Below are 12215 nucleotides of genomic sequence, written 5' to 3'. Positions count from 1 at the left end.
AGCTAGCAACATATGCTGCCGACTGGGCAGCAACATACATTAGCAGCATCTCACAGCGCACAGTGGGCAAAATAGTTAAATCAACGCCTTGATTTATTATTTAAACGGAAGATTAAAAAAAACTGATTGGAGACACAATTCATGGTGCTTATGTTATTCAGGGTATTATTATATTAAACAGAAGTTTGCAAAACGGTGAACGAGAAGTCATTTCCAACCTTACAAATCATATATATTATTGTTCTGTATTAAAACTTTTACATTTCATTTGATGAAACAAAATATTTGAATACTAATTTTGATTTAAAGTAAAATAGTAATATAAATTTAGCGTAAAAATAGTTTTCATAATATTTATTTGCCATAATTAATATCTTCGCATGAAATAAATGCTCTCGCAATCCCACTGTGCAGCAGCAGCAGCCAGCAACATGGCATCATTTAGCATCACGCTCTTCGCTTTCAGTACCAAACAAACGTTTCCCAGGTGAACAACAAGGCGGAAACGCGGAGTCCGAGCCATTCCGAGCGAGAACGAACGAACCCGAGCCCGAGCCCGAACCCGAATCCGAATCCGAGGCGCGTCGTGTCTTTTTGTTGCTTTTTGTTCGAGTGCGAGTGAGAGTGCAACATGCCGAGCCGAGTGCGGAGGTGAAACTGAAACCGAAACCGAGTCGGAAGTCGGAACAGACTCCAGAACGGAGAGCCAGGACACTTTTGGGCCAAGTTGGCGCTAGGACGTCGCCGCTGCGAACAGAACCACGCTGGCCGTTGACCGAGTGGCAACGCTGCCCGGAGAATCCACAACCTAGACAGAGAATTGAGAATTGGCAGTTGGAGAATTAGGGAACCCAGAACCTGAGCCAGGGACGGAGCAGCTGTTGCATGCCGTGACAGACTCAGTGACGCCGCCGTCGCTGCTGCTGTCGACGTCGTGAGTGCCGCGCCGCGCCGTCGTCGCCGCGTCTTTATTTTTGTTGTTGTTTGTTTTGGTGACCGCGATCGCGAATCGATCCTCGCGAGTGAGTGAACGAAAAAGAACTACGAACAGAGAGAAAGAGGAGTGGAGAACAATAATACAGAGAAAGGAGTGGAGTGCGAGGTATCGCGTATTCGAGCCAATGTACGTAACGTTCGCCAGGACTCCCCCTAAGCACTGATATTCCCAAGTTTCATTCGAGTTCAAAGTCGATTATGGCGCCCCATTGTGCACAAAAATTAGGGAATAACTCAAACTAACCACAAAAGAATTTCACCTATGGAGAGGCTCCTAACCCTTTATGTTTTTAATTGAATGTTTTAATTTTTATGGGAAACTAAGTGAAACTTCCTTTAAAATTTAAATCATGCCTAAAATATAACTTTTAAAGAAGAAAATTAGTAACTAAAATGTTTAAACTCTTTAAAGTTCAAATAATAATTTATTTTTTAAAGGATTTGTTATTCCAGCAATTTGGGATCTATGTATTTTTTGTGTAAATAAGAAGTGTAAGGTGTTTTAAAAATGAATTTGGAGCAGAAATAAACTCACATTATTTTAATCTACATGAGACATTTATTTAAAATAAAGTTCGCTAATAATATAAGCTTATTTCTGAGTAAAATAATTAATATTTCATTGTGAACAAATAGTTTCTTTAAGAACATTTAAAAGAGGTACATAACATAATAAAATTGCTTTAAAATTGAATTCAAAAATTTAAATGATAAGAAAACAAGTCGTAAATGCATAAATTTACAATACAATTTAAGCATAAATTAGTTTAAAAACTAATTTTGATTTTTTAAAATTAAAATTCCTTGAAAATGTCTAATTTTTGAATGTGGTTTGTGGTTTTTGATGCCCAAAATCGAGCTGGAAGTTTAATGAAACATGGAATACGGAGAGGCTTTCGGCGGTCACTTGACCTCTCCGTCTCATCATTCCAAACATTCCTTCTCCCAATCAGGGTTGAGTCTGCCAGCATGAGGACCCTAATCCTGCCACTGATACTGGCGCTGGCCGCCGTTGGACCCGCTGCCATCTCCGCCGGCGGCATCTCGGCCAACGATCCCTGCTACTTCGAGGGCAAGCCTCGCAAGTGCCTGCCGAGCTTCGTGAATGCCGCCTACGGAAATCCTGTTCAGGCGTCAAGCGTGTGCGGTGCCCAGCAGCCGGAGCGGTACTGCGAACTGCTCCGCGACGGCAGTGCCGGCGATTGCCGCCTCTGTGAGCCGCACCAGCGGTATGGAGCCGGAGCCTTGACTGACCTTAACAATCCCAGCAACGTAACCTGCTGGCGCTCGGGAGCGGTAAATGTGCCCCACGACCCCGACTCCGCGCCGCCGGACAACGTGACCCTGACCCTGTCGCTGGGCAAGAAGTACGAGCTGACCTACATCTCGCTCTCCTTCTGCCCGCGCTCGCCGCGCCCCGACTCCCTGGCCATCTTCAAGAGCTCGGACTTTGGCCAGACCTGGCAGCCCTTCCAGTTCTACAGCTCCCAGTGTCAAAAGTTCTACGGCCGTCCGGACCGGGCCAAGATCTCCAAGTTCAACGAGCAGGAGGCACGCTGCATCAATGCCCAGCATGATGCCGGTGCCGGCGGTGGCGGTGGTGGCGGAGCTGCCCAGCGATTCGCCTTTAATACGCTGGAGGGTCGACCCTCGGCCAACGATTTGGACGCCTCGCTGGTCCTGCAGGACTGGGTCACAGCCACCGACATCCGGGTGGTCTTCCATCGTCTGGAGCTGCCGCCGCAGCTGCTGAAAGCCCGCAATGCCAACAGCTTCAGCGACGAGATGGGTGGCAGCCGGGAGGCCGACGAGGACGACGATCCAGATTTGGAGTTGGACGGGGAGCAGGATGAGTACGATTATAACCTGCAGGACAACGACAGTGCCGATGCCGGCTACGACGAGGAGTACGAGGAGCCCAAAAAGCACCTCGAGTTGGACGACGACCTGCATCTGGACTATGCCAGCGACGGTGAGTCTTCCTCCGGCAAGCGTCACTCAAAGCACAAGGGCAGCAATGCCTACGAGAAGCACTACCAGAGCAAGCTGGCGGCTACCACGTCGCCCCAGCCGCCGCCGCTGGTTAAGAGTCTGCCCGGCAAGACCACGCCTCCGACTACACCCAGTACCAGTGCCGCCGCACCCCCTGCTCTGCCCGTCTCGCAGCATTACGCGGTATCTGACTTTGCCGTCGGCGGACGCTGCAAGTGCAATGGCCATGCCTCCGAGTGTGTGGCCACTGTTGGAGCAGGAGCGGCAGCAGGGGCCGACCAGGACGATGGTCAAGATGAGGACTCACCGGGCGGAGCCACGCTGGGCGGTCACTTTGGACGCATGACCATCGGAAGCAGCGGCCTGCAGCTGGGCGCCAAGCTGGCCATGACCTGTGCCTGCAAACATAATACCGCCGGGCCCGAGTGCGAGCGCTGCAAGCCCTTCTACTTTGACCGTCCCTGGGGCAGGGCCACCGACAACGATGCCAACGAGTGCAAGAGTGAGTAAACCAAAGACCAAAGAGTCCTCCTTTCTTATTCCAACAGAAGTGGTGTCCTAGTTTGTCTGGGATAATATATATATGGACAGATTTTAATGTGATTAATTGAGAGATTCAATCTTAAATATTTACTCTATTGTACTTACCCTTTAAAGTTAACTTTAAACGCGTTCAGGGTGTCCTTTATCCTTTCCAATGGACTTAATAGCTTTAAGAGAAAGCCTTGGTTAATCACTTTTCTGTGGGTTATTAATGATGCCTGGGTCATAATTAATGAAATAATTTGAGATAACACAAACTCAAATACTGTTTATCTTTAGAGGAAAATTTAAAAATCGTATACTATATTTCTTGAACCTCAAGCATAAAGGGCATATCTTTGTTTGGTAATTGAAGCTGACACTTGAAAAACTGTGAGATAGGGTTATCTGAAATAGTTTTGGGGTTCTAAGTCAGCACTAAAGAAGATATATTGAACTGATTATGTGCCCACACACTGAGCAAAACTTGGGTAGATGAAAATATTGATTTTTAAAGTGTGCCTCCTTCCTGCAGAGTTTTATATATATATATATATCGTCCTATTCCACACATTTTCCCATATTCACATATAGTATTTAAAAGATGCATGTGGCTTTGCCCGAAGAATAACCTAAATTAAATGAATGTCGTCTTTTGTGAAGGCGTCAGCGACGACAACGACATTTTCTGAATGAATTCGAAACCACTTTGGACCTTGGGCATTAACATGATGAACGAGGTGGCGAATCAGTATCATCTTTTCTGCTTCCATTGAACCTAAAGTGGTGCCTACCCATACCATTCCATACATCCCTCGACCGACCCTCGGTCAAGACCAGAGAGTTCTTTTCATGGTCACTTGCAGTGGACACTGCAATTGAGTGCATTTTGTTGGTTCTGGCGGGGAAATGGGGAAAGGAAAGGGGAAGGGGAAAAGGGCCCAGGCACTGGGCACGGGTATCGAGTGGCATTTTCAATTGCGAGCATTGTGTGCCTCGCCTGTGCCCCTCGATGTCCCTCGATACCCTCGTTACGGAGCACTTCGGATTGCCATCAACATTCTTCTCTCTTTTTGCATTTTTGGTGTTTTATTCAGCACTCGGAATGGCGCAGTTGAATGCCTCGATGCGAGACGATTGTCTGGGCCCAGAGAACCAACCCACCATTATCCACTTGCCGAGAAGGAAATACTATCTTTGGCGATAATCAAATGGCTCCTAATTCACTTTAAATCGAAGCCAGGCTCTCAAGGAAGATATATAATAATTTATGAACAAATGAAAATAGGTTTCTATGTGTGTGTGTGTGTGTGCACATATTTAATGTCAAAGTTTATGCCATCTTCATCATCGTCTTCTGGTTCGCATTACTCCGATGTACCGCCTCACCTAGGCTCGGGCACGCCCCCTGTTCCGCCTCCGACGAGAGCCATAAATTACTAACGATTAACTTTTTGTGGGCCATCGACAGCGACGTTGTCGTCCTCATCCAGAATTAATCAAAGGGCCCCCCAGAAAAGGCAGGAAAAAAAAAGCAGAGAAGGCCAGTGCCTGGATGCAGGGGAATGGGCCAGGGAATGGGCAAGGCAATGGGCCAGAGAATGGGTCTGGGAATGGGGGTCGAAGGTCAGCTTAAAGACTCAACGGAATGTCAGTTGGCACAAATTTATGGCTTATGGCGGCAGGGCAAGCCCATGACAATTGGCCCAGGGAAATGGCCTACCAACGAAAAGGATTAGCCAAAAAACAAGGGGAAATTAAAGAGAAAAAAATAGGTTTTTTGTTTTTTTTTTTGTTTTTGCAAGGAACTTTTAAATAATGAAATAATCTAAAAAATATATATAATTTATTATCAAGAAAATGTTTCGTATTTTTTCCTGCTTCCAAGACTTCTTCCTTAATGCTGGAAATCTCCATAAAAGGACACTAGATCCTGGCTGAAATTTGCCTAAACTCTTTAACGCTCGGCTGCCGGCCCTTAATTGACCTTGAAGCCAAACTAAGCCCAAATAAGCCGAACGTTGTTTGTCTACTTTCGAGTAGCAACCACCAACCACGCTGGGCTAAAGCTTTTTCCGCCCACCGTGGGGGTAGCGAAAAATTAATTTTCTATGGCTTAAATTTGAATTAGTCCTCCGCCGGAGTTCCGAATCCGAGACTCTGGACTTCATTACAAATGCAACGAAATAAACGGCGGGGATAAGGGATGAGTCTGAGCCCTGCTCTGCTCTGCCAAGATGAAGCGCTCGGAAAGTGATAAAAAATATTTATGTCTGGGCGAAATTCCAGCCGACGGCTGTCCCACTTCCTTTCCCTACCAGCTCCTGACCCCCAGCACTTGGCTGCTGGAGCAGCATCTCTCCTCTTTAGAGATTTACGAATACAAATAGAAACAAAGGGGATTCGAGATTTTTTCACACCGAATCTGCGAGTTCAGTGCTTGCTTTAATTTCAACATTAATATATAAAAACAATTTTATGAATGAAATAGGGATTTGACTTGAGCAAAAACTGATTAAAAGGGAAAACATTAATTTTATTTGATGTTTCTATGTAGTAGCCAAAAATCGTTTTTAAATTGCCTGTTATCTCAAATCAATCTATATTGGCTTTATAATCCCAATGTCTTTGACTACCCCTTGAGGCAGGGGCATTGTGTCGCGGGAATAGCAAAGAGTAAACATTGAAAGAGAGAAACGATTCATTTTGCTACCTGCTGCTGTCCTGTGGCTTATCTCGCGGTCCCCGAGCATTGTCCAAGCCAATCCAATCCCCTCTTGGTTTGCCAGCTCCACCCGATTCCAACTCATTGGGTCGCACATTAATATTTAGATTTGCTTTATTCGCTGACTATTTGTTTCGATTCCGTTTGCCGTTTCCCGGTGGCAGTTGTGAGCGAGCCGAGAAATTGATCCCATTCCCGTGTCCATCCACCCGCACAGAGTGCCCTGGCACAGTGGTTTGAAGAAGGAAAATAGTTAGTAAATAAATAGAATGAGAAAATATTCTATTATTTCATAGGAAAATTCGTACATCACATTGACATTATTTCTATTCATTTTCCGAGTCATTATTGTTGGAATTATTCTTTTCAGCAGAGGTGCCCTGAGTGTACCCTAGTCCAGATTTTTGACTGCCTGGCCCACTGTGCCAGCAGTGGCTCATTGGCTCACCGCTCGCGGGTCTCAGGGGTCGAGTGAAGCGCATCTAATGCGAGACATCTGTTAAATTTTTGGCAGGCTGCATTGCAGGACCAAAGGCCGAGGCAGGGGTGGGAGTGGCTTGTGGCAAGGGAAACCAACAAGCCAAGGGGACATTGTCCTGCTTCCTGCGTCCTGCGTCCTGCGTCCTGCGTCCCTCATTGAGATGCCGCTTTCTTTATTACATTTATTTGTGTGTGATTTTCATATGTTTACTATTCCCCCTCGGTGCGAGGGTGTTGCGAGGGGTGTTTGGAATGTTCGGGGGCGCGACTAATTCGCCGCGTTTACATTTGCAAATTCCGCCTGGTAATCCCGGCAGCTGTGCGCATTTAACGTGTCCGGGGGGTGGGTGGGATGCGAGAGAGAGAGAGAGAGAGAGAGAAGTGTAAGCGGAGCTACAAATTTATACAGAATCCCCGAGAAGGAGTACGAGCAGGAGTGGGAGTGTGGGTGTCCTGGGCTAGAGCAACTGACTTGCAACAAATTGCGGCAGTACTGCTTAAGTTGCACTGTCAGTGGTGCACTGGCAGAGAATATTGTTTAATCTTCAAAATCTTCAAAAAAATGTGTAAAATAATTTGCTCCCTCACTTCCAATTCAAACTTTACATGCAAACCTGCTAAAAAAAAATATTATAAATAATATAATAGATTAACAATTTCTCTCAGTGTCTGGGAAACAGTTGCTGGAACAGTGGCAGTAATGGCTGGAGTTACCTAGCGCGGTTGGCAGCTATATTGTTGCACATATGCAACTCGGAGCACTCTGGTCCGGAGCTCGGAACTCTGGTTCTGGCAAACCGAAAGCAAAATGCTACATTTTATTGCATAACCACAACATCCAGTATCCAGCATCCTGCAGCAAGCATCCTGCGGGGCAACGGGTTGGCGTGTCAATGTGATAAAATGGTGGCAGCTTCCATTTGGTTGGATTTGCTCTTGTTTCGTTTGCTTTGCCTCGGAGTTGAGCTGGCGAGGCGCCTGAAAGTATGCAGTTTGCCTTAAAAAAAAAATAATAAAATAATCCTTGGGAACAAAAAAAAAAAATTGTTTAGAGAGGACGAAGCGCGGAAGTGCATAATGAGTCTCCTTTGTGTAGTGGCAGGACTCGAGACTGTACTTAATTTGCATGTTCAGGCCCATTTAGCTGGTCAGCCGTCAGAGTCGGGTTATGGATGTGATTTCCTAGGCTGAATGCCTGGAATTTAAGGGGAATTACACAAGAAATGTTAATGCTTTTGAATAAAACACTTTTGTTTATTAGGCGGAGACTGAATGTCCCTACTACGCATCGCAGGAATGCAGAAAAGGATTCCCAACCAATTGAGCTCAAAGCATTCTCCAGTTGAATGGGAAATTAACAAAGCCAAGCACGTAGCGAGGCTGAGTGGATGCAAATTGAGTTGGGAATAGTTGAGGGTTTTATTTTTCAAAAAAAAAAAAGAGTGACTAAGTCACAATTAGTTTTTGCCCAAACGAGAAATACAATTAAGCAGATACAGCAGGGGAATAAATGAATATTTATTATATGATCCTCCTTAAATCCTTATTAGTTTCTGCCTATATTCTTGTTCTAGAATTTCCAGTACTTCCTTTAGCCCGCTTCTTGCATCTGAAACCGAAAACTGGACTTGGCTTTCTCTCTCTCGGGGGAATTCCCTTCGATCCTTTCCATCTGTCCAACCATAATGACTTTTTCTGGACTCCCATTTCCAGTTCCAATTCCTCTTCCAGCCTTAGTTTCTGTTCCCCCATTTGATTCATCACTTTTCCCTGGCATTTAATTGCTCCCCCGAGCATCAGAGCTTGGCAGTTCCCCGCCAAACTTGGCCTGCAACAGTGCAAGACAGGCCCGGGAAAACACCCTGCAACTTACGCTCTATTGTTGAAACCCCCCTCTCTTCTTGTGCCCGGTCTTGGCTTTGCCGAAAAACAACGATAAGTTGATGACTTTTTGGCTTTTAGCTAGCAACTCGAAACCTTTCAACTGCACAAGACCCGCTCTCCTCCCTCGACTAGCAGCATTCTTTAGTGGCTGTTTGTTGCATATTTTCCGTTTCTGTTGCTGACTTTTTCTCAAGCAATTACTTTTCAATTTGTGCAAGCATTTTGCACCAAACAGCAGCAGCAGCTTCGGTAGTTGCCACGCCCCCTTAAGAGCGCTTAGCTTCTTGTCTGGCTTTCAACTTTGAATGGGTTCACACTGAGGCGATAGGAACTTGGCCTTTAGGGGGAACTTTAACTTGGATTTAATGCCTGAGATATTAATGGTAACCTGGATTAGATTAATCGAACTTAAATAACCCATTGACAGTGTGAAGCTGTCAAGTTTACAAAACAAATAACAGCTTAATATGTACACAACACGAGGCGGAGGTGGGCCAGACAAATTGTGATTTGCTGTGGCCTTTTATAGAGGTTCCACCAGATCTATTTTGGCTTTTGGCAAAACAAGCAACGCCCACGCGGACCGCTCTGGTCCCGGTTCGGTTCCCATATGGAAGTGGTATCTCAGCCGAAAATTGGAAGTGGTTGACCGCCGTCCTCGAGTCATGTTATTATGGCTATTTTTGGGCAGCTGTTGCTTGCACTTCAAAGAGCTCGGGTCTGTCGTCATCGGTGCTGCTGCTGCTGCTGCTGCTCCAATTAGTTTATGTTATAAAATGTAAATTGTTATTTATGATCTCAAACAAACTGACCGCAGAGAAGGCAAGGAAATAGTCTTTGGTCGGCCAATCTGATGGCTTTCTTTGCGGCTCAGTGCTCTTTTGAGGTAATTTATGGCCAACTTGGCTCTAAAGAGGCCTATTCTAGGCATTTGCTTAGGCCTACACTGGCGAGAAATTGGTAAAAATTCTCAAAATATATGTTATATTTTGTAGCCTGGGTGTATCTCTGGATTTTTGCCTCTCACAAAAGCATATTTCAATTAATTTGCTTTGCCTTTACCCTGGCTTTTCTTTGGGTTTTCTTTATGTTTTCTTTGCATTTCATCTTGTTTGCCTTTATAGTGTTTACCCAAGTCCTGGGCCACAGAAAATATTTGCTTGTTTTCTTTGTTTTTCCCCAAAATGATTTTCCTCTTTTTTTTTTCGAAGACTTCAAAGCACTGAAGTGCATTATGCACACTCGTGGGAAACTCTTAATACACACTCGTACATTATAGGAATGATTCATGCACTCTAAGTACTCTGAGCTCTGATTACGACCCTGGGCTCTGGTCACGAAAAGATTCGTTTCGTTTCGATTCGGAGAAAACAAATCTGTGTCTCGGTTTGAATTTCGGTTACAAGTTCATATTATTCACTAATTATTCACTATTAAACCCAGTCGAGTTTTGTGGCTCCTTTGGCTTTGCCTTAGCTTTGGCTTTGGCTTTGAATTCCTGGCTTGTCACTTCTTTTCACTGGCATTGAGCTGTGCAAATTAAATTTGCCCGAGTCTGTGCACTGCAAAAAAATGTTTTTTTTTCTTTTTTGTATGTGCCTTCTGTATATTCAGTATGCTTCTTTATGAGTGCTTTCAGTGTGTGCCTCGGCACTCATTCATTCATTTAGTACGTCATTCATTTGCTCGTTCCATTCAGCGGGTAAAACTGAAAAAATCCTCACTCTCTGTGGGATTGAAAATGGCAAAGTTCCGTTTGTGTGCTCGTTGTCCTTCTCCCTCGTTTACTCTCTGCCTGTCTCTCTCTCTTTGCCTGCAAATTGCAATTAGTGTTGACTTATGCTGCTGCGATGTTGCAACACTTTTCCCGCTTTTCCGCCGGCATTTTCCTGCGGCTTCGCTCGCTCAATATCTCAGCTGCGCACTTGCCCAATTGAGTCAATGAAAATGCAATTTCTCAGCCCGACCTGCTTTTCCTTCTCTGCGGTCTGGCTGCCCACCTGTGGCCACCTGTGAAAAGCCGCCGTCCGGCGGTATTTTAATTGCCAAATGCTTTGTTCTATGCCGCAGCTGAGGCGCTGGCAAAACAACAGCAGCGATTACACTCAGTACATTCAGTATACAGAGAGAGAAAATCGGGAAATACCTAGTGGTGGGAGAGCAAAAATCATTGTCTAAAACAAACCTTGCTTAACTCTAAGTTTTCCTTTATTATTTTTACTAATTTGCTTTCTTTTTCTTGCTTTTTCTTTACCTTTTCCCTCTTATTTCTCTCTGTGAACCCAAAATAATGTCTGGTTAGTTAGTTTTCGGTTTTATTTCCCTTCCAGAACTTCATTTAAAAGCCATTTTCATTGCGATCCAAATAAATTTTGGGGGGGAAGAGGGTGACAAATCGAGTGGCGTTGTCGCCGAGGCTCGTTTACAATGTGTGTGTGTCCCCCTCATCCCTCACCGGGAACCGCTGCCCCTCCCAGCTTGCCACCTCGTTAGCTGTCTTGAAAATTCCCATAAATTAAAGGCAAGGAAAAACTATTAAAGCATTTTGTCGTGGCCAGGTTTGCCATAAGTGTGTGGTTGTGTGTGTGTGTGGGTTGGCTAAGGGACTGTGTGTGTGTTAATGAAGAAAATTAGAGGGGTCATGTAGCAGAGGGGGGCGGTATGGGTATTCAGAAGCCCAGTACAAGAGACCCAGAAAAACACACTGAAAGATGAAGCAGAGAAAAGGTTACATTTTGCATTAAAAATACTTTTATCTTATCTTTTATCTTCTATAATATATGATATATACCATATATCTTAGATTATCTCTTTTATTTCTTTCTTTTCTCTTCGACTAAATGAGCATTAAATATTATTTTCTATTTGCTGGGTAAAGTTTTTCCTTTGAAGGACTTAAGTGCAGAACAAAGGCAGAGCAGCAAAACTTAAAAAATAATATTTATGCTAACTTTTGGCCAAGCTAAAAGTTGTATTTTTCCCTCAGGTAGCTAAAACAGCAACAACTAAGTCGATTGTGTGTGTGTCCCAATGGGGAGTCCCCCAAGCACACGCACACGCACACGTACACACAAATTAATTTCCAGGCAGCATTTTGATGGCCCTTTTTCCTCCAGAAATGGAAATGGAAATGGCTTTGGGAATGGGAATGGGAATGGGGGGAGGGCCACTGTTAATAAGTTGCAGCGATTTGTTGCCTGTCTGTCTGTCTGTGCCCCTCACTCCCCCGCCACAGCAGGCAAGTGTTAATTACTTCCAATTCGAATTTGTTTTTGGGTTAGTTTATAATTTGCTCCCTTATGTTTGTTTTGTTGCTCCGGTATTAATGTGGACTTTTAACGCAAAACACTTAAGGGGAGAGGCGCCGTTTTATGGCAAAGTTCTCTGTTTCGAATACCATTTATGTAGCTGTATCTGCATCTGCATCTGTATCTGTATCTGTATCTGTATCTGTATCTGTATCTTTCTTTGCTGCAATTTGAGGCCGCCTTTTCCTGTATTTCTCTCTCCTTTTTTTTTTTTTTTTTTTTTGAATTGCCCCTGGACCGCAGGCGGGTCACTCGAGGGCAGGGACGTAGTGTTGCCAAAAGGGCTGCTGAAAGCAGAAAGGGGGTGG

At 44.7% G+C, this 12215-nt stretch overlaps 1 protein-coding gene across 1 annotated transcript in view; it reads left to right on the top strand.

The window, feature by feature from the left end:
* Positions 1–491: 491 nt before the first annotated feature.
* The window catches only part of NetB (Netrin-B), a 49742-nt gene continuing 38018 nt past the window's right edge, over positions 492–12215 (top strand). The window contains exons 1-2 of the mRNA XM_017162619.3: positions 492–1123; positions 1950–3490. Coding sequence (XP_017018108.1) covers positions 1122–1123; positions 1950–3490 — 1543 coding nt within the window. The 5' untranslated portion in view covers positions 492–1121. The remainder of the gene's footprint in view (positions 1124–1949; positions 3491–12215) is intronic.

Source organism: Drosophila kikkawai, chromosome X, assembly GCF_030179895.1.
Source record: "Drosophila kikkawai strain 14028-0561.14 chromosome X, DkikHiC1v2, whole genome shotgun sequence".
In the NCBI taxonomy this organism is placed as follows: Eukaryota; Metazoa; Arthropoda; class Insecta; order Diptera; family Drosophilidae; genus Drosophila; species Drosophila kikkawai.
Note: the sequence above shows the minus strand (reverse complement) of the source record. Positions and strands in the feature narration are given on the sequence as shown.